The sequence below is a fragment of the Tricharina praecox genome (assembly GCF_024521635.1).
Source record: "Tricharina praecox strain CBS 144465 chromosome Unknown BZA05scaffold_9, whole genome shotgun sequence".
Classification (NCBI taxonomy): Eukaryota; Fungi; Ascomycota; class Pezizomycetes; order Pezizales; family Pyronemataceae; genus Tricharina; species Tricharina praecox.
The window spans coordinates 660,685-685,900 of record NW_026250411.1 but is presented as its reverse complement, the minus strand read 5'-3'; the positions used below and the strand labels follow the sequence as shown (position 1 = coordinate 685,900).

The window sequence follows — 25,216 nt, the reverse complement described above, 5'->3', positions numbered from 1 at the left end:
CACAGCAGAGCACAGCAGAGCACAGCAGAGCACAGCAGAGCACAGCAGAGCACAGCAGAGCACAGCAGAGCACAGCAGAGCACAGCAGAGCACAGCAGAGAACGAAACGAGTTTGAGGACCCTTACTGGATGGGCTGGATATAGAGTAATGCTGTCGAAGCTCGGAAGTGATGGCTCGACATGGAAATATGTAGAGTGCGGTAGGTACTACTCTAAATAGATGTTTATGGCGAATGTTCGGCGGACATGATATATATCGGAGGTAGGAGAGGCGAACCGGCTTGGTGCCGGAAACATTCGAGAAGCAAAAGTAGAAGGCTGTTCAAGTTTCAACTTTGGGTTATGTATTCTACACGGTATATACTCCCCGTGTTCGCCATACAGTAGACTCCGGTATCCTCCGAGCCTTGAAGCAATCCATACGAATAGCAGCTCATCCCGAGCAGGCTTACAGCGGCAAACCCAATGCAAAGAGCGTTTATCGCAGTACCCGTCCCCGTCCCTGTCCCCATCCCCGTCCGAGTTACAAGCAAACAAACACAGCCATGCGTATAAGCCGACTGTTTGCTCTGGGTCAATGATCATCATCACCACAGCGGAGGCTCACGAACATTACCGGTTGTGTTTGTGTTGTGTTTGTTGTGTTTGTTGGGCTTGTTGGCTTGCATTGCATTACTTACATTGCATTGCTTGCATTACCTACATTGCGGAGCACCTAACACCTCAGCATGTACTGTACTGTAACTACGTGCGTGAGATGTTCTCCTCATCTGTTGCCGTTTTCACTTTTTTTTCTTCCTTCGTTTTTCTTTCTTCTTTTCCTTCGTTTTTTTTTGCGGACGTTCTAGGCGAGCGAGATTGTGGATTGTGGAGAAAAGAAGAAACGAAAGTCCAGCCCGCTACTTACCGGTACACATCACGTTTATGTAGTCACGGTATGATCAAAGCAAAAACGACCGAAATCGCGGCATGTCTATCTTGCAGTTGCAGTTGCAGTGCGGTGCAGAAAACAGTGCAGAAAACAGTTTCTTTCTTGTCTTGTTGGGGTTTGGTTTGCCAATAGGGAATGAGGGAATGATCATCGCTCGCTCTCACTGCAGTGCGGTGCAGTGCGGTGCCGGTGCGGGAGGGAGGAAGGGAGGGGGTGAATCCTTATTTTATTTTTCCTCCGCTTTCTCTCCCCAGCTCTGCTTTCCCCGCATTATGTAGGTATCGTGAGACGTTGTCTGTCGTACGTACATCATACCGTACATGGGACCATGATGGTCAGTGGACAAGGTCTCACAGTACCTAGTCTGGGCTGGTGCTGGGGAGTGACGGGGGACGGGGGATGGGCGACGGGCGACGGGGCAAGGCGAGCGAGCAATTCACGAATCACGGACGCAGGGTGTGAAGCGTGTGAATGTGAAGCGGGGTAACTCAAGTACCGTACCTATCGTCGAGCTGGTGAGTTGGTGAGCTGGTTGGTATCGTGATCTCGCGGAGTGTTGGCGTAGAGTGAGTACCTGTAACCTAGAGTAAGCCAGTGCGGGCCAGCCAGCCAGCCAGCGGCCAACCATCCAACCATCCAGCCAGCCATCCAGCCATCCAGCCATCCAGCCATCCAGCCATCCAGCCATCCAGCCAGGCGCCGTCGTCGTTTAAAGCACGTAAAGCACGTAAAGTACATAAAGTAGGCATCTAGACAGGCAGGCAGGTAGTTGGTCGGTGGTTAAAGTTCACAAGTCCACAAGTCTCGTAAGTCCACAAAACCTATAGAACCTACATACCATACCGTACATGCATACCTAGTCCTGATGCTTCTTACATACATATCACACCTGCCGACTGGTCGGTTTGTGTGTAGGTAGGCCGGTAGGTGGAGATCTACATGGACAGAAGGTCCTCAGCAGCCTGTGTCGGAGGAGCCCCAGGAGCCTGAGGACACGAGAGTAGCGAGAGACAGAGAGCGGGGAGAGAGAGATAATAATGACCTGTCGATAAACGTGCGTGCTTGGATGCGTATTTCGGTTTCGGGTTTAGTTTTGGCGCGGATGGAGCGAGAACCTCGTCAAGGTCGTTACCGTCGTTACTATCGTCACAGTCGTGGGTGTTTTTGGGGGACGGACGGTTCGAGGCGTACGACGCGTGCGTGTGTGGGTCTGGTGTGGTGGTACTGGGCCATGTGTTTGTTTGCTTATGTCTTTGTTTGCGTTGCTCGTGCTCGTCCTCGTCAACGCCGGCAACGTCGACGACGTTTTCGTTCTCGTGAGATTGTAATTGTGCGGCAACAGCGGTGGCGGCGGCGGAGGAAGGAGGTGTATTCAGTTGTTGAGTATCTACCGTACTTTACCTACATATGTCCCGGACGCGGGGTGGCGATATCATACGTTGCACGATATTCTGTATTCTGTTTGCTTGTGCGTGGACGTCGGTTGAGGATGTTTCATATCCGCACTGATGGGATGGACGGGACTGATGGACGGGACTGACGGGGCTGACGGACGGGACCGACGACGGACAGATGGACGGACGGCTGCACCGTCCGTTCAGTGCAGTTCAGTTCAGATGGGTCGTTGAGTTTAGATGGGTGGTTCGTTTCAGTTCAGTACTGCGGGGATCCGTGGGGATCCGGGGGGAGAGGGGCAGATCTACTGGAGTAGGTATGGTAGACGAGCTTGAGCTTTGAGCTTTGAGCTTCAAGCTTCGAATGAGATCGTGTGTATGCATCTGTACCTTCGATACCTCATGTACCCGCCAACTAGTATCATCGATACCGCACTCTGAGCTGCGGATGTGATCTGATGCTGTGGGGGATTCTGGGGATTCTAGTCTTTGCGGGCAAGCAGGCAGGTCACTTTCACTCCCCGGCTCCCCAGCTCCCAGGCTCCCCGCCGGCCATCTACATACTCTACCCCATTGGGGCCCCACCTTACCTTACCATAGGTACTATACACGACTTTCCAGCCTGCGCAAACAATCTCCCCGGGCCCACCGTCATCGCCGAAAAAACCCTTCATCGAATCGCCCCCAACCCCAGATCACTGCTTCTATGTACTGTACAGGCAATAGTAATCAATCAATTCTCCAACGAGAGCATGACGATGGGCTCGCATCGACGTGTGCGTGTGTGGTGCGGTGCGTGGTGCGGTGCGTGGTGCGTGTCCCCGACCGACCGACAGACTCCGCCTCGCCCCTCCCCGCCCCCAATGAAATGGAGATATAGATTGAATACCTGGAGAGAAACAGTGCGTGAGGAGAAGCTGGATGGTGGGGAGGGTGGGGAGGAGGGGCGGTCCGATTATCTTCTTGGGTGCAGTGGGTGGTCTAGATACATTGTTTCACACCGTGCCATTACCCACCACTACTATCCGGTCCCGCATCTTCATCTTCGTGCTCACGTTCTGCTGGAGTGTTTTGGATCCGGCCCATGTTCAAGTCGTCGTGTGGTTCGTCTGTCTATCCTTCACACACGCATGCGCTGACCGACACGCATACTCTACATTGCACCCAACCCTCCACCACCTCCTCCTCTCCTCCTCTCCCCTCACGCAGAACAGAGCAGAACAAACGTGACTGGTCGACCAGCCGGCTAGAGTGCTTGTCACAAGTGTAGGAGAACATCGCGCATGACCTCCGCCTCTCACGACTGCTGCAGCTGGGTACGGTAGAGCAGAGCAGAGCAGAGGAGCACCCGGTCAATGACGACAACCACGACGACAGCGCCGATGGTTTCCGCGCCGCCGCGAACGCAGGGTGCACCACGTGCTGGATTTGTTCGCATCTAAGTAGAGTACTAGTATCTATGCCCGACTGCTCGGCGGCGGCGAGCGGCGGGCGGGGTGGTGGTGGTGGTGGTGGTGCGGATGGTGATCGTGAGGGGACGAGTAGGTGGTTACTAGTATGGAGTACCTAGCATGTAGACTTCCATCCATCCATCCATCCACTCATCCATCCATCCAGCCACCCGACTCCCTGACTACCCTGACCATCTTGACCACCACCGCGACTCGCGACCACTCTAACCTAGCTGACGGGGGTACGGGTAGATGGGATCATGGATGTGTGGATGTGAGTTTGTGTGGATGTGAGTTTGTGTGGATGTGTGAGTTTGTGTGTGTGTGGATGTGTGAGTTTGTGTGTGTGCACGATGTCTGATGGATGTGCCTGTGGGGCGTGGGTCGGGTTGGTTTGGATTTGGATTTTGGATTTTGGATGTTGGATTTGGGGGGTGGGTTGGGTTGGGGGGGTTGTGTTAAGTTGGGTTGGGTTGGGCAACTTGGGTTGGATTGATTGGGTGTGGAGGTGTGGTGGTGTGGTCGATTCGCGGATTTCCGCTGCTTGGTTGCTTTGGTTGCTTTGCTTGGTGCTTGCTGCCTGCCACTGCCTATTCACCGCTGCTTGCCCACCGCCCACCGCTGCCCACCACCACCGCTCGCTGCCTCTCTCTGCCCACTGCCTGCCCTGGCAACTGTGCAGTCTGCAGTGTCTCTTGCGCCCGACCGTCTCCTTGGCTGGCTGCCCTCTCCCCGTCTCGTCTCGTCTCGCCTATCCTCCTCTATCTATCGATCCCGAGCAAGGTGAGCATATTCGACATATCGACACGGAGAGAAAGGGAGGAAGAGGTGCGGACCCTGTCTCTTGCCTTTCGATCTCACCTGTTCCTTCCGGTTAGACAATGCGCTTAATCCTCTCGCCTTCAACTCGTCCCCTCCCCCCTCCCCCCTCCCTCCTTCCCCCTCCCCCCTCCCTCCTCCCCCCTCCCCCCTCCCCCCTTCCCCTCCCCCCTTCCCTTCCACCCCCCACCGCGCTATCCCCATCGATGCTCGCCCTCCTGTCTTTCCCTAACTTGCCTTCTTTCGTATCTACCGAACTTCAATTATTTACTCTAGCTGATCACTCCCCTCCACCACCCCCCAAGAAAAAACACTTCCCCCCATCCCCCATCCCCCGTCCCCGAACACCCCCCCAAAGCCAACGCCGCCTCACCCCCCTCCCACTCCCGCGTCTCTGAGCTCGTTTCTTCTTCCTGTTGCGGCGGCTGCCGATTGTTGTCCCTGTCCGCTTCCCCCCAAAACCACAAACCACAAACCCCACTGCCCACCCACCCCCCTCGCTCTTCTGCGCTGTCACTGCCGTCCAACCTTCGTTCAAAATCCCTCCATCGCCGCCCGCTTCTTTCTAGCTAGCCAGCCCTCTCACCTCCACCTCCACCTCCAACCCATCCCAACCCAACACATCCCAATCGTCATCCTCCAAGAAGAAGAAAATAAACGAAGCAATCCGCCTCTCATCGCTCTCCCATCCAGCCGGTCAACACACTCGAAACCCCGCACTCATCTCGTGTCTGTCTCGTAACAAAGAAGAAAAAACGAAGAAAAAGAGAACCCGCGAAGAAATAAAGAAATAAACCAAACCACCGCACCAGCCAACGACGGTCAGCGGCCCTGAGAGATTTTCGCTTCACCGCCGCTTAATCGACCACTCCTCGCAATTCGACACCCCCCCCCCCATCCACCACAACCACCACCCCCATCTTGAAGACCTTTTCATCATGGGACGTATACGACTGTAACAATAATCCCCCCCTTCTCCCCCGCTGCCTTTCCTGGAGTCGATCGACCTCTCGTCGTCTGCCTCTTGATTAGTCCACGCAGTCCCACGTATTCTCCCGCCACGGCTTCGATCGGCAGGAACACGCACGCTCAGATACCTAACCGTGCCCGCCATCCGCTGCAAAACGAAAAGAAAGAAAAAGTCTCCGCCGTAGCACCAGCCCTCACAGAGGCCTTCTTGTGGTTCGATCCTTTATACATCCATCGAGCTGGCTTGCCTGCTGCGCCTCAGCCTCCCTTTCACCCCCCACACACTCTACTCGCCTTGGCCTGCTGCCAGAACATCATCATATCCACAGCCCGACTCACATACCCTACCACAACAACAACAACCCATACGTATAATACCACCACACCCCCTCCCCCTCTTCCCACCACCCCTTCCCGAACACCAAGGATCCCCTCTGCACGGTGACGACACTCTCCGCCGAATCCCCCATTCGGAATAACGGTCGACCCTTTTAATACTAAGTACTTAGTTGGGGCTCCTTCTCCTACTTATTTTCGTCAACCGAAGAAAAAAAATCCTGGACCGTGTGTTGCCGTGGTACTTACTTAGTCGTATTCTCACGTAATCAACGACTATATACCCCTCTGCCGCCCCACACCCCCTCCGCCGCAATGTCTTCGGAACACGACTCAATATTTCGCCACGCCTTTCGAATGTACAACCTACCAACCTCGAATACGGCAAACCTCCAGTCGACCTACGACGAAGAGCTCGCCGACGAGGCCGACGAACCCGACGAAAGGACGCTCGCCTTCTACAACACTCTCCGCCATGGCTCCTTCTCCGACGGAGAATTCTCGAAACACTCGATACACGAGCTCCCCTCCCACAAGGAATCGCTCCTGACTAGAGCCCTACTCACGAGTCCTACCCTTGGCCCCGTCGACCATCCGGAAGCCCCCCTCCTGGAGCGTGGAATGTCCAACACTTCCATCTGGAGCAATACCAGCGGTGCATCGACTGCGGACCTGATGAGTGACGCCGGTATGACCAGTCCTTCCCGAGCGAACACGCCGAGCCCGCCACCACCCATGTATCTCGCAGGAATTGCCGGGATCATGCACCATGGCGGCAAGAAGCGTGCAACCGCGTTCGACAGCGGCCACAAGCGGATCGAAGTCGTCACTGATAAGGACGATGTGGTCGAAGGACTCGGAAGGAAGCGTCTCATCACCTTTGCCTGCTCCGGTGGACAGTTGTCTCGACGGGGATCCGAGGAAGAGGTTGCCACTGCTAAGCCCGAGGAATTCAAGAAACAGCCCGTCGAGCCGGTCATACCCAAGAAGAAGAGTTCGGCCCTGACATTCGTCTGCACTCAGCGTGGCGGAGAGCCCCAAAAGCAGCAGCAGCAGGTCGCTCGTCCGCTGAGTTCTCATCCGCCAGCGCCCAAGCACATCGACTTTGCCCTCGAACGCCCGACTATGCGTGTCGCAGCGTCAACCGGTGTCGATCCTTCAATCGCCAGCAAGCCGGTTAGCTTTGCCGTGGCCATGAAGGTTTCGTACCCCGAGCGACAGCTCTACGACTCCGAGAACGCAGCCGACTCGTGGACGAACTTTCCCATCGACAAGTCGAGGCTGCTCAGGGTTGATGATCTGCTCAGGAAGGAGATGGATATCCGCAAGTTGAGCGAGGAGGCTGAGGCTGAGGCGATGCAGGAGGAGGGTTTGGAGGATGATGACGACGAGGATGACGAGGACGAGGAGGAGAACGGCGATGATTCACTGATGGACGATGAGGATGAGGATCTGGAAGATCAGGATGATGACGACGACGACCAAGACGACTCTGAGGATGACTACGACGGCGAGAGCGGCAATGAGACGGACGACGAAGAGGGCTTTGCCGAAGACGACTCGGATGATGAAGGTTTCTTCGACCTTCACCCGCCCATGCTGATTCCGGCACGTCCCATCTGCGACCGCAGCATCTCGGAATCGTCGTATAAGAACCACGGTACCTCGCCTCGCCGCATCCGCTCTGCAACTCCCGAGTTGCCCGACAGCACCGACTTTGTCTGTGGAACATTCGACGAGGATAAGCCCTTGGAGGATGCATACCTATCCGCCCTGGAAATTAGGAAGCGCTCCAAGCACAAGGCCACTCCTCAGGATATCGATCCTAGTTTCCCCACGTCCGACATGGAGGATTCCGAGCAGGACGAACCGGAACTCCGACAGGTCACCAGGATCAACCACGACAGCTCATCGGACGGCAACCAGAGCAGGGGACGCAAGATGCGCGGCATCAAGGATCACTCTCCCACTCGCGGTGGTCGTGTGCATTCACCGGCACCGGTTCGCCGAACCGCACTCGGTCAGTCACCTGCACCGACTCGCCGTGTTCGGTCTCGGTCCAGGCATACTTCACCGCCTCCCATGTCTCGTCGCAGCAGCAGGGTTCTATCGCCTGCGCCGCCTCGTCGCCGCACGACGTTCCAGTCCGGACACAGTATCGTCAGGGCGAGGTCCCTTCCTCGCAACTCCGGCATCGCACGCCGCACCGGACGTTCGTCCAGGATCAACTCCGCTGCGGGCTCGCCCCAGAAGGCCACCCGGCCGATGGTCATCCGTAGGGGAGCCATGGACATCTTCAAAGGATTGGAGAAGAAGCGCGAACGCAGAAAGGCACGCCTCAACCGCAAAGACAAGGACGGTCTGTGGAAGGCCGGAGAGGGTGTCGAGAAGATGAGGGAGCTCGGCCTCGAGATCTGCGGCAAAGGAAGAGCCCGTCCGATCTGGGTGATCTCCGCCTGAAGGGAATCCGTTTACTTCTCTGAGGGGTTTCTTGTGCATACTTGACGGTATTTTTTTTGTCTTGTCACGATTAGATGATGATCGGGGTCTGGTGTTTTTGTTTTGCTTTCCTTTTCTTCTTCTTCTTCTTCTTCATGGGTTTTCTAAATAGCCTTGTTTTATTTCTATTGTTTTTTCTTATGGGTTTGCATGGTGGTGTTTGCTTTTATATTTTTTTCTCTTCCTCCTTTTTTTCTCTTTCAACGGAGTCTCAGTTCTTCGATTTGGTATATGGTTTTTGTATTTCTTCCACTTCATCGACCTTCCTCCTCCTCCTCGGGGGGGGGGGGGGGGGGGGGGAGGGGAGAGATGGCACTGACTATACTCTCCTCCTGGGATTGAAGTTTACTTTTCTTGTATTTGTGTCGTGGGAAAAGGAAAGGGCGTAGTTGGGGAAAGGGCAATGGGAATGGGACGGTGGGATTGGCTGAGAGTTGCAGGGCGGGGGTTTTATTTTTTGAAAGGAAAGTGAAAGACTCGACTGGGCTCCTAGGGATTTGGGAACGGGATGGGAATGGGAATGGGAATGGAAATGGGAACGGCGCGAGGATGATAGATTACTACTAGTACCTACTACATACTCCGAGAATGGGATTCGGGTTGATCAACTTGAGGCAGGACTATCGTGATGTGATGTGCGTGATTTGGCATGTGTGCTTGGAACTGTATGTTTGGGACTGTCAGAACTGTCGGGACTCTTTCGGGTAATATCTGATTGGTGATTGATGATCGCGGCCGGTCGCGGTCGTCGATCGGGTGGTTCGGTGGTTCGGTGGTGATGCAGGGGACTGTTGGCGGAAGTTTATGCACCTATACGGTCCAGTATCGAGAGATCAACTGGTTCATGTCCCTTTCACTTTCACTTTCACATGGCCCTTTTGGCCGCAGCAGGAGATGTGATATATACATAATGTACTTACCTAGTTGACCTGACGGCACGGCAAGTGAGTAGTGCTGGTGGTATGTAGTGGTGGTATTCGGAACCCGACTGCGCCGGGTACGAAAAGTCTAATCGACGGGTACTTATGGCTGCACGCGGAACGAACGGGTTGGCTTACTTCGGGATGCCGAGACGTACCAGGTATGGTACCTATGCCTATGCCAACGGATCGCTGGAGGGCACAGGGCGGGGTATAGGATAGGATAGAACGAGGTCAGGACGGCGGGTAAGAGGACAGGACAGGACGGAGGGTGCGTAGGGCGGATCATGGAAAATGAACGGACAGGTTGTTTGTTCTCAGGCAGTTATACAGGACAGATTTAACTGGACGGTGGTTGTGCGGGGGTAAGGTGGTTTCGAGATGTCCAGAAAGCTGCCCCAATCCAACACAACACAATACAACAGGATCGTGCCGGTACTCTAATTATTAATGTCGCGGATGCTGAAGATGGCAGACTCGTGGACGCTATATAGTACAGCTTCAACCGGGCGGGAGTTGTGGGCGGTGGTTGTGGTGGTGAAGACGGGGGGTGAGGGTGGCTTCGAGATGTCCAGATGTCCAAAATGCTGCTCCAGCCCAACCCAACTGAATAGTGCTAGTAACTATTGAAGTCTTGGATGCTACAGACTCGTGGGCGCTATACAGTACAGCTTTAACTGGACTGTGGTTGTGTGGGGGGGGGAGGGTGGTGAAGGTGGTTTCGAGATTCCAAAAAGCTGCACCAACCCAACACAGCGGAATCGTGCCAGCTACTAGCTATTGACGTTGGATGCCCGCAGACTCGTGGGCGCTATATAGTACAGCTTTAACAGGACGGTGGTTGTGTAGGAGGAGGGTAGTGGAGGCGGTTTCGAGATGCCCAGACTCCAGAAAGCTGCGCTAACCAAACACAATAGAGTCGTGCTAGTGCTCTATGTACCTATTGACATCGGATGTTGTAGACTCGTGGGAGCTCTGTTCTTTACTCAAGCTTGGAATCAAATTTCCATATTGCTCTCCACCTTCACCACGACATCTCACTCGCTGTTCAACCTTCCACCTTCCAAGGATCAGATAAGACAAGATCAGATAAGATACCCCGATCAGGCCCTCGTGGCAAGAACAGAACCAGCAGCAATTCAAGAGCAGAGCAGCATTCAAGAGCAGAGCAGGGGGCTCGTCTTGTCTTGTCCGTCGCGCAACGGTAGAGTGAACTCCAATCGATCCCACCCCATCACATCACTTCACGGCAACATCCAACTCTTCCTGCTTTGCCACACTTGTCACTTGCTACCCCCTTCAACCTTCACCTTAGTTACCGCACCACCCCATCACATCACACAACCCGACCCGACTGCCACCGCAAGCAACGAACGGACGACAACGACAACGACCACCACCACTATACGGAGGAATATCAACAGTTAGGAAAGAACAGTAAACACCACCGCCAACAGTAAACACTAGACAAACAGCAAACATGTGGATGATAAATTGGTGTATGCTCTCTCTCCCTCCCTCGTCCCTCCTCCTCCCCTTCCCTCCCATCATCTTCGTCAGCTTTGCTGCCACGTGAAAAGATAAGAAGTCCAAGGACCCGAACTGACGACCTCGCGTACAGTTTGGGATGTCCTTGCGTCGCTCGGACTGTCGAACAAGCACGCGAAGCTGCTGTTCCTGGGTCTCGACAACGCCGGGAAGACGACGTTGCTGCATATGCTGAAGGTTCGCTGGTTCCGGGGGGAGACAGATGGGGAGACAGATGGGGAGACAGATGTGGAGACAGATGGGGGAAGGGGGATGTGAAGGCTGACGGAATCGTGTGCACAGAATGACCGTGTCGCTATCTTGCCGCCTACTCTTCATCCTAGTAAGTGCTACTGAGAGACTGGGAGAGAGAGACAGAGGGGGAGAGAGAAAGGGAGAGAGAAGGGTGCTGACGTGTGGCGAATAGCTTCCGAGGAGCTCGCGATCGGCAACGTCAAGTTCACCACCTTCGACTTGGGCGGTCATCAGCAGGGTAGCTACCACCTCCTACCTGCTTCCTCACGCCTCGTATAGCTAACACCCTCCAGCGCGCCGTCTCTGGAAAGACTACTTCCCGGAGGTCTCGGGCATCGTGTTCCTCGTGGACGCGAAGGACCACGAGCGTCTCCTCGAGTCCAAGGCGGAGCTCGACGCGCTGCTGAGCATGGAGGACCTGTCCAAGGTGCCCTTCCTCATCCTCGGCAACAAGATCGACCACCCATCCGCCATCTCCGAGGAGGAGCTGCGCCAGGTCCTCGGTCTCTACTCCACCACCGGAAAGGGCAAGGTCCCGCTCGAGGGTATCCGTCCCATTGAGGTCTACATGTGCTCGGTGGTTATGAGGCAGGGTGAGTTTTGTTCCCCCCGACGGCGACAGGAGTGGATGGCTAATGACCGCAATAGGCTACGGAGAGGGCTTCCGGTGGATGTCCCAATACGTGTAGATTCCTTCCTACCCTACCCGCCAAATCCAGTCCGGTCCGATTCTCTTTTTGTTCGGTTTGCGCGTTCGTGCGTGCGTATCGTTAACGTAGACAAGTTATAACTATGATTACGAATTGTGAGGATGACAGGACTTGATGGTGGGGGTCTATAGTGCGTGTAAAAAAAACTTGTTCGGGATTCCTTACTTCTGCCACGATATTGTTCCCGAAGTGTTTTTACATCTGTACTGTGGTTCTTTCGGTACTGGAAATCTGTTTTCATCTATTTTTTTTTTTCATCTTCTTCTTCTTTTCTTCCTTTTCTTTTTCTTCTATTTGTTTCCGATAGCAAGGAATAAATTCCTTTTTTTATGTGACGCTTAATCGATCCGCCCATTCATCCACCACTCTCTCCCACGGATGATATGATATGAACGAGCGACTTGGAAGGTATACAAGAATGCCTACTCATGTTGCCGGATCCAGAATCTCCAGCACCCCGCCGATGAGATGCAGCGACCCCGTAATCAGCACGTGCACATCCCCGTCCAGCGCGCGCACGACTCCCACCGCCTCCTCGATGGTTCTTATCACGTGCGTCTGCGCCCCCGGGTCCACAGCTTTCCACGCATCCGCCAGCGCGCGCTGCACCGTCAGTGCGCTTACCGCGTCGGAGTCGGAGCCGATGCTGATTAGGTCTGTAGTTCCCACAGCAGTTAGCTTCCGGGAGCATCGCTGGATGGATCGATGTGGGCTGTGGATGTGGATGTGGATGTGGGCTGTGGATGTGGGCATACCCGGTTTGGAGGCTTGCTCTTTGCTCGTTATGTTCGTGCAAAAGATTGCGTGGTCGAATAAGGGCTCGGAGCCTAGGTGCTGTTGGAGAGAGGTGGCCAACGCGCAGAGGAGCTTTTCCGGGGCGTCGCGGTTCTGCTGGTTGAAGATCAGGACTCGTGTCCGAGGCTTCTTGCCCTCCGCGCTACATAGGCGGCATCAGTAGAGTGCTGTGCTCGCTGTATCACTCGCAGCTGGGTTCCCAAAAAACACATACCTCTTCCCAGCGAACCACTTCCCCGCGACGTCAAGGCTCTCCATAGTGTGCGCGCCGTCAATATTCCACTCGACACTGCCCTGGTGCATGACCTGACATCTGCCTGGCCACTCCACATTCAGCAGGCCGCGCTTGACCTCCTCGGGCAGCGGCCCATCAGGCGTGACGTTGATCGGATGACCGAGCGCCTGCATGTGCGCACCAACCAGCGCAGCCGCAAGCGACGCATTGCCCATCTGGAAGTCGGCGGCGAGGCCGAGCTTTGCAGATCCATCCCTGATCTCAGGGTGGACTCCGACGACGTTCAGCTCTACTCCGCGCTCGCTCGCCCTGCTGTTTAGGACCTCCATCGCATTCGTCGGCTGCTCGACCGAGAACGCCGCCGCACCCGCTTTCATAATCCCGGCCTTATTCCACGCGATCTTCTCGATGGTGTCGCCGAGCATGGCGACATGGTCGATTCCGAGACTCGTGATCCCGGTGGCGGTCGGGCGCTCGATGATATTGGTGGAGTCGTACTCGCCGCCGACGCCGACCTCGAAGACGGCCGTGTCGACGTTCTCGCGCACATACACGTGGAATGCGAGCAGGGTGAGAAAGCGAAAGTACGCGGGCTTGTCGTTGGGGTCGCGGCCCTCTTTTGCGGCCGAGGCCTCCACCCGCTCCCACACCTCGAAGAAGTAGCGCGCGAAATCGGCCTCGCCCAGCGGCCGCCCGTCGACCTGGATCCGCTCCCGCACCGACCGCAGGTGCGGCGACGTGTACAGCCCCGTCTTCCGCAGGACGCCTGCGCGGCGGTACTCAGATAGGATCGAGGACGCGAATGCGCACGTGGAGCCCTTGCCCTTTGTCCCCGCCACGTGGATGATGTTCAGACAGTTGAAGTCGGAGGGGGAGTAGCCGATGCGCCGCGCCCACTCGATCATTTCCGGGATTGCGGCGGTGTTCATAGTTGCCCCCGACGCCCGGATCGCGGATATCACTGCGAAGTTCGATTGCAGCGTGTTGAGCGTGCGGATCGCGTCCTGCGTTGGGTGTCAGTGCGAGGAGGGGGCGGGAGTGCGAGGGCGAGGGAGGGAGACTTCGTAGGTTCGCGGAGTGGACGCCATGGTGGTTGTGGTGGTGGCGGCGGTGGTGGTGCTGTAGCGTCGTGTGGTGAGGAGGATTGCGGTCGGTGACGCTCTGGCGATGAGGGTGCGGCGGATGGGCATGCGTGGGGTCGACTGCGGGGTGCTGTGCAGGTTTGTGGGGGTTGTCATATGCAGCACCACGGACAGTCCTACAGGAACAGGGTCCGTGTAACCGTGGATAGTTAGCAGCCATAGGGCGGTCCCTCCCACACGTCTTTGGCACTTGATATGGCTTCTGCATGGGAGATCCGTCTACATACCATGCCTGGATGCTAGAAATTGCATAGGTGGGCCATGTACTTACTACCAAAGAGCAGTAATCGACAGAGCTGGGCTGTTAACTACGGCGACATGTGGTCAACGTGCCGTTGAATAGCCTCCGAGCTAGCCTTCGTCACGGGCTACATACATCATATAGCCTTTCCTAGCCTGTTCGACCATCCGCAACCCAATACCTACCATGCATCACACACCACAGTTCCATCCATATCGACCGCAGCCCGTCAACATCTCGGTTCATCCCTCCAGCAGCAGCGCTTCGATGGTGGTGCCGGAGATAGCTACAACTAACTACGGGCGGAGGATATCGACTGTCCGTTCAACGGTCTGAACAGTGGTGGCCAATGCAGGTCTCTAGGTTCCTGCACTCCATCTCTCTGGCCGATATAACGACGACCTACCCCACGGGTGGTCACTTGAGGAGTGCACGTTTACGGTTTACCGCGGAGTCGCTCGAGAAACCTGCGATGTTCCGTGTCAAGAGTGGCCGTCTCTCACGCGCATGGGAAGGTGAATTGGAACCAGCCTGCAAGCAAGTATCTACGACTCCACTATATATCGGGCTCGTCTTTCGTCAAACCGGATTCGTCGGACTGGTTGTTCAGGGCCAAGGATTATGATATCGACTGGCTGGATGGCGACTGGCTGGATCGCCCCATCACGGACAGCAAGAACCTGTGGACGGAAGGGTTATGTGGCAAGATGGGGGGAGCGCCAATGGATGTCTCCCGTTCGGAAAGGGATTGATGACTGTTTGACTGTTTGGGCAGCGGCAAGAAGCGGAGGAGAGCCAATGGAGGTCTCCAGGTCGGAAAAGGTGCAATGGTGCAATGGTTCAATGGTTCAAGGTGCAATGGTGCAATGGTTCAATGGTTCAAGGTTCAATGGCCGTTTGGACAGCGGCAATATGGAGGGCCGTCACATTTGACTCTCGCCAAAGGGTGTTCACAAGTCTCGGGATCGTCGCAAGTATCAGGACAACTGCTCTGGATGATTCTGGCTGTGAGTCCTCGGTGCCCAGTGACCTTCAGTTCTTCACGCGTGTAACCCGGACCCTTAATGGTTGGTTCGGCTGACGCACGACGGGTGCGCATTCGGAAATGCCTGGTTCGTCGTGTTGCCTCCACCGAATTGCTGAAGAAGAAGACGAAGACGAAGAAGAAAAAGAAGAAGACGAGCCCCTCCAACGGCCATTCTGCCCCGCTCGATCGCACAGGCCGCAGTCCGCCCTTCGATGCATCGTCCGCCGCCGCCTGCTCCTGCTCCCATGCGCACGTATGCCTCAAAATACATCCGCCGCGCAGATCCTGTCATCCCGCTCGTCCCCTTCCTTTCGCTTCCCACAACGTTACAGGGGTTCATTTCCTCATTCGGTCCTCGTCTGTTTACCTCTTGCTTTGCTCCTGCTCGCTCTGCTCGCTGCGCTGCGCTGTGCTCTGTGGCTGGCCGTGTTAGCCTGACTACCCGTGGTTGCAACTCCCCACCTCCAAATCCCCATCAGGAATCATCACTTCGCTCGCTACATCCTTACTACTACTTACTTACCCACTCACTACTGCTACCCTCCCCCAACACCGACAGTCACCCCCTCCGAAAAGATATCCCCCCCTCCAACCCCCCTCCCCCCTCCCCCTCCCCCCCCGTCCGTGTGAGAGCGTGGCTTCAGCCCCCTCCTCCTCCGTTCGCTCGTTATCCTCCCACCCGCCGAAAAAACACCCTGCTTCGCGAATAGTTATCCTGTCCTTGAGTCGATCAAAATCATTATCAATCAATAACAACACCACCAACAACAACAATAACAACAATCACAACAACAACGCCAGTTAACCACCCACCACCCGCCAACCTCCCAACCAGCACCACAACCACAACCATCTCCGCTTCGATGCCACCACCTTCACGTCCCATGCGAGGAACTGAGAATCGCGAATTCGAGAACCGAGTGCGTCATGCTACCACGACGGCAAAGCCAAAAACACCGCCGCTTGCGTCGCCAGTGGCGCGGCTAGGCAACGGACCGGATCCGACCGATTTGAGGGCTGCATTGGAGGATGCCGTCGCTACTCCCACGCCGTCGCCGAGCAGGAAAAGGCAGCGGATTGTGTACCAGGACAGGTGCGTTCGAGCTCCGGGGAAGACGAGAGCAAGTGGGGAGGAGAGCGGAAGGAGAAAGACGAGACGAGCTGGCGCCGGGCGACGAGGGGGAGCGGAGCGATCGAAGAAGCAAAACGCGGGCGGAAAAATGCTGACCCTGGACCTCCAGATTCATACCAAACCGAGACGGCGTCGATTTGACAGCTAGCTTCAGCTTATTACCGTCGTCCCCGTCAAAACCGCCAAAGCGCACGCCCCAAGGCGAGCTGCACTTCCAGAAGAGTAGTCCTCTCCAGCCACTCCGTCAACTAAAAACTCATCCCGTCATCGTGCTTGCGCTGACCGACACGTGATCCGCAGATGAACAAGCAAACAATACCTTCACGCACCTGTTGCGATCCGAACTATTCCACAACGAGATACCCCAGGCCGACCCGCCGTCGTTCAACACCCGTAACTCTGCGGCTTCTTCGCGGATAAATACCGTGCGCAACAGGACGCCGCCAATAGCGGCTTCGAATATTAATGCCCCGTCGACGCCGTCAAAAAACTTGTTCAGTTACATGTCGCCCAAGACGGGGACGCCCAAGTCTCGACACGGACCGAACATGGATACGAGATCGGAGATTTACTCCCTCTCGCCAGTCCGATACGACAGCCAAAAGATGTTATTATCGCCTCGCAAGCAGCCGCGCGCCGTGAGCAAGGTGCCTTACAAGGTGCTGGATGCGCCAGAACTGGCGGATGACTTTTATCTGAATCTGGTTGATTGGGGAAGCACAAACATATTAGGTGTAGGCCTTGGCAGTTGCGTGTACATGTGGAATTCAAACTCGGGGAAGGTGACGAAGCTGTGCGATTTGGGCACGGAGGATAGTGTGACGAGTGTGTCGTGGATACAACGGGTACGTTCTGCGCAGTGCTCCTCGCTCGGCCACGGTTTCGCTGACAGCTCGGTGGCGTAGGGTTCACATGTCGCGATAGGAACAAATAAGGGATACGTACAGATTTGGGATGCAAGAGAATGTCGCCGGTTACGCACGATGACCGGTCACACCGCTCGCGTCGGTGCGTCGCCCCAGCTCTGCAGATCTAATCTGATGACGAAGGCTAAAGTTTTACAGGTGCACTCGCGTGGAACGACCATATCCTTTCATCTGGGTCACGGGACCGCGCCATTTACCACCGCGACGTCCGTGCGCCAGAACAGTATATTTCAAAGCTCACGGGCCACAAGCAAGAGGTGTGCGGACTCAAGTGGAATTGCGAGGACGGACAGCTTGCCTCGGGCGGAAACGACAACAAGCTGTTCGTCTGGGACAAGCTCATGCCGCAGCCGCTGTACAAGTTCTCGGAGCACACGGCGGCGGTCAAGGCCATTGCGTGGTCGCCGCACCAACACAACACGCTGGCGTCCGGTGGAGGAACTGCGGATCGGAAGATTCGATTTTGGAACACCTCGACCGGACAACCGATAAACGAGATTGACACGGGCAGTCAAGTGTGTAACCTCGCATGGTCCAAGAACTCGAACGAGATCGTGTCGACACACGGCTTCTCGGAGCACCAGATTGTGGTGTGGAAGTACCCCTCAATGACTCAGGTGGCGACTCTCACCGGGCACACATATCGAGTGTTGTATCTTGCGATGTCGCCGGACGGCCAGGTGATAGTGACGGGAGCTGGAGACGAAACGCTTCGGTTCTGGAATTGCTTCACCAAGAACAAGAACGAGGGACGGATATCGACAGCCTTCGACCCGCTGGCACAAATTCGATGATTGATTACGATGGATTTGATTTTAGACATTGACTTCTTTAGATACCTTCTTCTTCTTCTTCTTCTTCTTCTGTCTTGGACTAACTATGGCTTTCCTTTTTCTTTTTCCTTTTCTGGGTGTCCTATTTCTTTATTTTATTTTTTGCTACATATGGTGTTCTGGGTAGGACATGGCTTGGTTGCTGTTGTCGTTGTCGTTGTCGTTGGCTATTTGGGGATTCTTCTCGCCTGTCTGTTCTGGCTGTTCCTAGCAGCGAAGACTACGTTACCGTTCACCATTGAGGAACGAACGAGTTTGTGGAAGGAAAGGCAGTACAGAGTGGGGCGAGTTTGAGGGATTGGGGGGGGGATACGGAGCGGGGGGATGCGGGGTGGGGAGTTGTACAGTACAGGGCTGATTGATTGTGCAGTTTTGTTGTTGGGAGTCTGTTGAATTGTTGTTGGATGGGGTTGGGTATGGGCTGGGATGGGAAATCTTTTGTTTTTGGTTGATTGATTGATTGATTGGATTGATTAAGTGATTGATGCTCCTGAGTTTATGGAGAGAATTCTCGACAGCTGTTTTTGCGCTTTTCGCTACCTTTTAGTTCTCCGTTTTTTTTGCGCCGTTTCATGGTGCGCGCATGATATCCTTCCCCCCTCCCTCCCTCCCTCCCTCCCTCCCGCGCTGCAGCGCTGCTGCGGATCAGAGAGGGGAGGGAAGGGGCTTGTAGTATTCTATCATACCTATGATACTCCTGTAACCGTTGTCAGTTGTGGCGATGAAATCGAACCCGCTTCAAGATCAGTATCGGCCTTTTATTCCTTTTTGGAAGTTTGAGATCTTGATTCGACCGGCCGTCAATGCTACAATTTAGACAGGTCGTCACTCGTCACTCGTCACTCGTAGCCACGGCATTGGCCCATATGAGTATACTTCCACATGTAAACGCAGAACATCACATCCTGAGAGCTACATCTGGATTACAGACATCACCTTCGCCACTCCCTACCCCAACATCTTTGCCTAGGCCTTTCTTTTGGGGAGTTCAATGCTACTACATAAGCGATCGGGCTACATAGGTTCTAGGCAATTGATGCTTCAACTGAAGCGAAAGTATTTATGTAAAGCGCAGATCTGCAGAAGGCTGAAGCCGCTGGAGTCTGGAGATCCGCTGGAGATCCGCCGGCCCCCATCTGGTCAGGGAAGCAGTGGTGGCGGTACTGTACGTAGGTAGCGTAAGCAGCGTATGTAGCGTATGTAGCGTATGTAGCGTATGTAGCGTATGTAGCGTATGTAGCGTATGTAGCGTATGTAGCGTATGTAGCGTATGTAGCGTATGTAGCGTATGTAGCGTATGTAGCGTATGTAGCGTATGTAGTGTATGTATGAGAGTGTTGTGGCTGTGCGGCCATAACATAAGGTGATGCAGGTTGGTGGTGAAAGTTGGTGGCGAAGATTTCCATTGTTGTTGTTGTTGTTGTTGTTGTTGTTGTTGTTGTTGTTGTTGTGGGTGCTTCCTCGCTTTGGATGGTAAGTAGTAGCGCACCCATAACAAATAGTGAGTATCAAAGGCGATCTAAGGAACTCGTCGACCTCCAGAATCTAGAGGCTGGTGGGTTATTGTTGGGATGGAAATAAAAACTCTACCCTATACAATAAACCCGTTTCCATCGGAGAGGGTTGAGGATCCATAGCTACTCTAGGTATTGCATGCGATCCTTCTATGCCGGTGGCGCGGGGGGGGGAGGGGGGGGCGTGTGGGGTAGAAAGAGGGCGATTGTATAGTGTACTGAGATGTCCTTTGATGGGCATCGAGTAGAGTAATTATGACTCTACTGACCGTTTCAATCCACGGGGTTTGGTGGCTGAACACCAGTGATAATCGCGACTCGCAACTCTCGAGTCTCGAGCCATCGATGGATCATGGGCGTGGATAAAAATAGCCTCTTGCAAAGCACCAGCACCAGCACTTGGAAATACTCACTGCTCACTGCTCACTGCTCAAAAAGCTCAGGGCACGAGCCCGAGCCCGAGCCCGTGCTCGACAAGCTCCGATTGCTACTGCACAGTACCCGCCTACCTTGGACTAGACAATTCGTCGAACATCAATCAGTGCTCGAGTGCTCAAGAACGCCAAACACTGGAAGTCTGGAATGTAGATGCATAATGAGAGGTGCATCGCCACACACCGGTCGGGATGCGGGCCTGACCAGTGACCCAGCCACCACGGGGAGCTGCTGCCTGTATGTATGTGTGTACGGCTTGCGTCAATAGGGCAGTGCAGACCCCACTCCGTTCAACTCCGCTCAGCTCAGCTGAACATCAGCTCTCGCCAAACATAAAACCACCACCCTCCCCCTCAATCCCCTCCCCCACCCTTCACCCCCTAACCCACCACCACCGCAGCCCCCACGACACCGCACGAAACAAACCAAAATGCGCAACCTCTTCTCCTCCAAAAAAGACAAATCCACCCCTCCTCCCGCGGCTTCCACCCCGCCCCCGCAGTACCAGCAACATCAGCAGCAGCAGCAGCAGCAGCATCAACCGCAGCAGCAGCAGCGCCCCGACGACGCCGCGCGATCCGCACTCTTCGGGTCCCGCGCGCAGCAATCACCCGCACAGCACAACCCCTACGGCGCACCCCCGCAGCAGCAGCAGCAGCAGGGCGGGGGGTACGGGGGCTACGGCGGGTACGGCCAGCCACCACAACACGGCCGCGCCGACTCCTCCAGCACGCTCGACCACAAGAAGCACGAGCTGTTCTCTGGGCGGCAGCCCGCCTCGGCCGCGCCGCCCGCGTACGGCGCTCCGCCGTCCTCGGGGGCGTCCTCGGGGGCGTACGCGCGGCCGACGGGGTACGCGGACGACAACGGGGCGGACCGGGTATTGAGCGCGGAGGAGGAGGAGGCGGAGGACGTGGATGCGGTGAAGCAGCAGATACGGTTTACGAAGCAGGAGTCGGTGTCTAGCACACGGAACGCGTTACGGATCGCCGCGCAGGCGGAGGAGACGGGGCGGACGACGCTGGCACGGCTCGGGGAGCAGGGGGAGAGGCTGCATAATACCGAGAAGAACTTGGATATGGCCGCCGCGCATAATAGGGTCGCTGATGAGAAGGCGAGGGAACTCAAGACACTCAATCGCAGCATGTTTGCGGTTCATGTCGCGAATCCGCTCAAGAGTAAGAGCCGTGCGGAGGCGGAGGAGAGGAAGATCCTCGAAAGGCACGAGAGTGAGCGCAGCGAGCGGGAGCGGACCAGGCAGCAGGGGTATGCGGCGCGGGAAGGGGTGGGGAAGGCGCTTCGCGGCGGGGCGGGCGGGATGGGCATGGGCGGGGCGGGCAGCAGGGGCGGGAAGCTTTCCATGGCGGAGAGGAGCAAATACCAGTTTGAGGCGGACGAGAGCGACGACGAGAAGGAGAGGGAGATTGAGGGCAATCTGGATGCCCTGGCTGGCGTCACGGGACGCCTGAAGGGCCTGGCTGTTGCTACCGGACAGGAGGTCGATAGGCAGAACAGGCAGATCGAGAATATCTCCAAGAAGGTGCGTGGCCCCGATTTCTCCCTGCTGTGGGCGCTGCTAACCACGAGGACGAACAGAGCGATGGTGTCGACAACCAGATTGCGCTCACCCACAATGCTATCAAGAAGATTCATTAGATTGCGGATGCAGGATAATGATTTATGGAGTTTGTTCTGTTTTTCTGTTTTTGCTTTGCATGCTTTACGGTTTCCAGATGCGGGTACACGGATGGAATCTGACTGGATGTTTATTGATGTACTCGTTTCGACTAAAAATGCGGATCTCGTTCTTTGGGTATGCTGTCAAGAGCCTTCAGTGGTTGAAACGGGTCCGGACTGACAACTGTCGTGGAGCCATGCGAGTGATAATATGTGATTACCAAGGCGAGAACATCTAGTTACTCTACATTCGGACACGTTCTAGTACCAATTCCCATTGCCAGCTCCAAAAGAAAGGCGTGTAGATATGTAGATGAACAGAAATATTAACCCCCATGCCTGACAGCAACCCCTCCCCCTCCCCGCCAAACCGAAACCCTGAGCCCGCCGTTATCGGTTCAAAACAAAAAAAAAATGCAGCAATAACCAAAGCCGGACGCAAAGAACCAAACACCGTATCTAATACCCTATCCAATCTCATGCACACGCTTTCCTCCACACACCACCACCGGGGATATCTATCTATGTAGCGACCTCCTGCGCCCTCAGCTTCTCCTCGAAGCCGCGACACACGTCCTCAAAGCCGCTGGTGACATCTCTGCAGACGACGGCGGCATCTCTCCGCTTACACTTGGCGTCCCAGTCGCCGTCCTCGATCCACCGCCGGGCCGTCTCGACCATCTCCAGCTCGTTCCTCCAGTCCGCGCAGGCCTCCTTCGCCGCCTGCAGCTTCCTCCGCGCGACAATACTCGACTGCCGCGTCATGTGTAGGCTGTCGCTGATGCTGCTCAGCTGTGCGGCCAGGCTCAGCGTCAGGTGGTGCAGCGTGGTCAGCTCCGCCAGCGGCTCGATCGCCGGCCGCGGGATCAGCTCCAGAAGCCCCTCCATGATCTCGGTCGTCTCCGGCGGCGGCAGCGACACCGCGTTGATCGAGAAGCCGAGGTCGCGGAGCGTCCGTGTCTGGTAGAGCATGTTCAGGCTGAGCGCGGAGTGCGCGGTGGTGAGGCGCATGCTTCCGTTTTCGAGCGTCGACTGCGAGCCGAGCTCCTGCAGCCCGCCCATCAGGAGCTTGACCACCCCGCCGTCCGCTAGGTCCTCCTCTCGTAGCGTGTGCCGTTGCCGTAGTGCGAGTTGCTCGATCGCCGTGATCTTCTCCGACAGCCCGACGGAAATGCCCTCCTGCAGTGGCTCGTCGACGTCGCTGGACTGCGAGCGGCTGCTCGGTGATCGCTGCGCCGGGTCGTCTTCCGCTGCTTCCCCGCTGCTGCCGGTAGCTCCTTCCACCACCCCCTCCCTGCCTCGTTCCTCCACTACTTCCGCATCACCTCCTGCAGTCTCGTCACCTCCCGCCTGCTCTTCCCCCCCCTCCCCCTCCCCCCCCTCCTCCTCTTCCTCGTCGGAGTAGTCGTCGCCAAAAGCTCCCGCAAGCTCGTCCGCTAACGAGCCCAGCCCCCCATCGGCAGCACCGGATATGCTGGGCTGCACAAACGACAACGACGCGTCGTCGAGGCCGTTGACCGACTCGTCACCATATACTGACATTTCGTTCGTTCCGTCTCTTTGTTGTGTAGTGGGAAAGGGGGTGGGTGGGTTCTAGCTATTGGGACTGCGGCCGGCTGGAGGGGGAGGGTCGTGGTGCGCTGTAGTGTATGTGGATGTGGATGTGAGTGTTGAGGAAGCTGTGGAATGTCGCATAGGAGAGCTGCTGCTTTTGTTTGGTTTGGTCTTCCCGGAAGTAATGCGCGATCTTGGGATGTGGAATGTGGAGTTTCCGGTATTGGTTGGGCGACTATTGGTCTATTGGTTGGTCGGGCGGACGTGGGTGGGGAGGTCGGAGGTGTGTGTGTGTGGGTGGTGGTGCTGGTGCGTGGAGGGTGCGGATCTGCTGGAGTGTGGGGGAATCCCGTGGACTTGTAACTAAGGGAAGGTCTCGGGCCGAAGGTCGAGACGAAGCAGCAGCAGCAGCAGGACAGTCACTGGGTATCAACTCGAGAAAGGGGAAAGAAGGAGAGTGTACGAGAGACAGCCAGCAGCGAATTACACACGTTTCCGAACCGTTCCATCCCATTCCGCAGCGTCCGGTCCGAAACAGCGCTCCTCTAATTAGACGTCTCGACCAACCCCAAACCATCTCTCATCTCAGCTCGGACCAACCGTTTCTCCCCCCAAAGTCTCAAAGTCCCAAAGTCCCAAAGTCCCAAAGTCCCAACCCCAACCCACACACAGTCGCGCTTCAACCTCCCTCCTCGCTAGTTTACCCACCCAAGCTTTACCGCGCAAAAAAAGTTGCCCCGCATTATCACCACCCACGACCGCCCGCACGACCACACTCCCACCCCTCGCCGCAACCACAAAAATGTCCTCCGTCCGCCCCTTCCACGCGCTCGACCTCTTCCGCTTCAACGCGGCGAACCTCGACCCGTTAACCGAGAACTACGACATCAGCTTCTACCTAAACTACCTCGCCCGCTGGCCCACCTACTTCTGCGCGATGGAGAACGCCAGCGGCCGAATAATGGGGTACAGTACTATCCCCCCCCCATCCCCATCCCCCTCCCCTTCCCCTTTACTAACCCCCCCCTTCTCGTATATAGTCATGGGCAAAGCCGAGGGTAGCTACTGGCACGGACACGTAACGGCGCTGACGGTAGCACCGAACTACCGCCGGCTGGGACTGGCCAAGACGCTGATGGACGAGCTGGAGCGCGTCACGGACACCCTCTACAAGGGCCACTTCGTCGACCTGTACGTCCGCGTCAGCAACGAGATCGCTATCGGAATGTACGAGCGCCTCGGTTACTCTGTCTATCGCCGCGTGGTCGACTACTACTCCGGGTCTAGGCCCGGCGAGCCGGATGAGGATGCGTTTGGTGAGTCTGCCCGGACACCGACCAAGGGCTGAGCGAGGCTGATGTGTGAGCGCCAGATATGCGGAAACCCATGAAGCGCGACAAGAAGCGCGAGAGCGTGCGCGAGAACGGGAGGAACTTTAGGGTGCTTCCCGAGGATGTTTACTGATGAGCTGAGCTGAGCTCGGATTACCCCATATTCTGTTCTGTTCTGCGATGTTGTAATGTTTCAACGGAATTCGGATGCATAATGCTGGACAAAAAAAAGGGCATGATAGAACGTAGATGGGCTGGAAATGGCGCAATTCACTGGGTACTAGGTACCGCAATATTTTTCTTTCTTCGATTGTATGAACTTGTATGGACTTTGAAGCTAGATTCCCGGACAGTAACCGAGTCTTTTCAACAATCCCACCTTTCGTCGCCTGTCTGCTGGGAGAGTAGTGTTGTATGAATGGATGGAGAATGTGGAGAAGAGGAACGAGTGATTACTGTTGCTATTTCGTCGTGGGACGGAATCAAAGGTCACGAGGAATGAATTGCGCCCCGCTGTCACCCCGGATTGGCCGTACTTTGCCGTCGAGACGTACAAAGCCCAT

At 55.8% G+C, this 25,216-nt stretch overlaps 9 protein-coding genes across 9 annotated transcripts; 7 read left to right on the top strand and 2 right to left on the bottom strand.

The window, feature by feature from the left end:
- Window positions 1-295: 295 nt before the first annotated feature.
- BZA05DRAFT_394998 (uncharacterized protein) lies at window positions 296-1,116 on the top strand. The gene has a single exon (XM_051483392.1). The coding sequence runs from the start codon at window positions 578-580 to the stop codon at window positions 1,061-1,063; it is 486 nt and encodes a 161-aa protein (XP_051340432.1). The 5' UTR covers window positions 296-577; the 3' UTR covers window positions 1,064-1,116.
- Window positions 1,117-1,571: 455 nt separating this feature from the next.
- BZA05DRAFT_394997 (uncharacterized protein) lies at window positions 1,572-2,716 on the top strand. Its single transcript, XM_051483391.1, has one exon. It carries the CDS (start codon window positions 1,998-2,000, stop codon window positions 2,469-2,471), a length of 474 nt encoding a protein of 157 aa, XP_051340431.1. The 5' UTR covers window positions 1,572-1,997; the 3' UTR covers window positions 2,472-2,716.
- Window positions 2,717-7,100: 4,384 nt separating this feature from the next.
- BZA05DRAFT_394991 (uncharacterized protein) lies at window positions 7,101-8,704 on the top strand. Its single transcript, XM_051483390.1, has one exon. The coding sequence runs from the start codon at window positions 7,215-7,217 to the stop codon at window positions 8,358-8,360; it is 1,146 nt and encodes a 381-aa protein (XP_051340430.1). The 5' UTR covers window positions 7,101-7,214; the 3' UTR covers window positions 8,361-8,704.
- A 1,959-nt stretch (window positions 8,705-10,663) lies between these two features.
- On the top strand, window positions 10,664-11,978 carry BZA05DRAFT_271826 (ADP-ribosylation factor family-domain-containing protein). The gene is made up of 6 exons (XM_051480243.1): window positions 10,664-10,818; window positions 10,941-11,044; window positions 11,150-11,189; window positions 11,274-11,339; window positions 11,395-11,694; window positions 11,750-11,978. Exons 1-6 carry the CDS (start codon window positions 10,800-10,802, stop codon window positions 11,788-11,790), a joined length of 570 nt encoding a protein of 189 aa, XP_051340429.1. The 5' UTR covers window positions 10,664-10,799; the 3' UTR covers window positions 11,791-11,978.
- Window positions 11,979-12,237: 259 nt separating this feature from the next.
- BZA05DRAFT_336008 (Mur ligase) lies at window positions 12,238-14,031 on the bottom strand (the record flags this gene model as incomplete). Its single annotated transcript, XM_051480795.1, has 4 exons — window positions 12,238-12,467; window positions 12,567-12,748; window positions 12,821-13,845; window positions 13,903-14,031. 4 exons carry the CDS (start codon window positions 14,029-14,031, stop codon window positions 12,238-12,240), a joined length of 1,566 nt encoding a protein of 521 aa, XP_051340428.1.
- A 1,826-nt stretch (window positions 14,032-15,857) lies between these two features.
- BZA05DRAFT_394979 (quinon protein alcohol dehydrogenase-like superfamily) lies at window positions 15,858-18,292 on the top strand. The gene is made up of 5 exons (XM_051483389.1): window positions 15,858-16,344; window positions 16,493-16,605; window positions 16,684-17,228; window positions 17,289-17,391; window positions 17,448-18,292. Exons 1-5 carry the CDS (start codon window positions 16,115-16,117, stop codon window positions 18,101-18,103), a joined length of 1,647 nt encoding a protein of 548 aa, XP_051340427.1. The 5' UTR covers window positions 15,858-16,114; the 3' UTR covers window positions 18,104-18,292.
- Window positions 18,293-20,334: 2,042 nt separating this feature from the next.
- On the top strand, window positions 20,335-22,014 carry BZA05DRAFT_435594 (uncharacterized protein). Its single transcript, XM_051486375.1, has 2 exons — window positions 20,335-21,631; window positions 21,688-22,014. Exons 1-2 carry the CDS (start codon window positions 20,522-20,524, stop codon window positions 21,745-21,747), a joined length of 1,170 nt encoding a protein of 389 aa, XP_051340426.1. The 5' UTR covers window positions 20,335-20,521; the 3' UTR covers window positions 21,748-22,014.
- On the bottom strand, window positions 22,015-23,145 carry BZA05DRAFT_394973 (uncharacterized protein). The gene has a single exon (XM_051483388.1). The coding sequence runs from the start codon at window positions 22,828-22,830 to the stop codon at window positions 22,291-22,293; it is 540 nt and encodes a 179-aa protein (XP_051340425.1). The 5' UTR covers window positions 22,831-23,145; the 3' UTR covers window positions 22,015-22,290.
- A 979-nt stretch (window positions 23,146-24,124) lies between these two features.
- On the top strand, window positions 24,125-25,077 carry BZA05DRAFT_468479 (acyl-CoA N-acyltransferase; the record flags this gene model as incomplete). Its single annotated transcript, XM_051487853.1, has 3 exons — window positions 24,125-24,293; window positions 24,363-24,638; window positions 24,695-25,077. The coding sequence occupies 3 exons, from the start codon at window positions 24,125-24,127 to the stop codon at window positions 24,784-24,786; spliced, it is 537 nt and encodes a 178-aa protein (XP_051340424.1). The 3' UTR covers window positions 24,787-25,077.
- Between the last annotated feature and the right edge of the window lie 139 nt (window positions 25,078-25,216).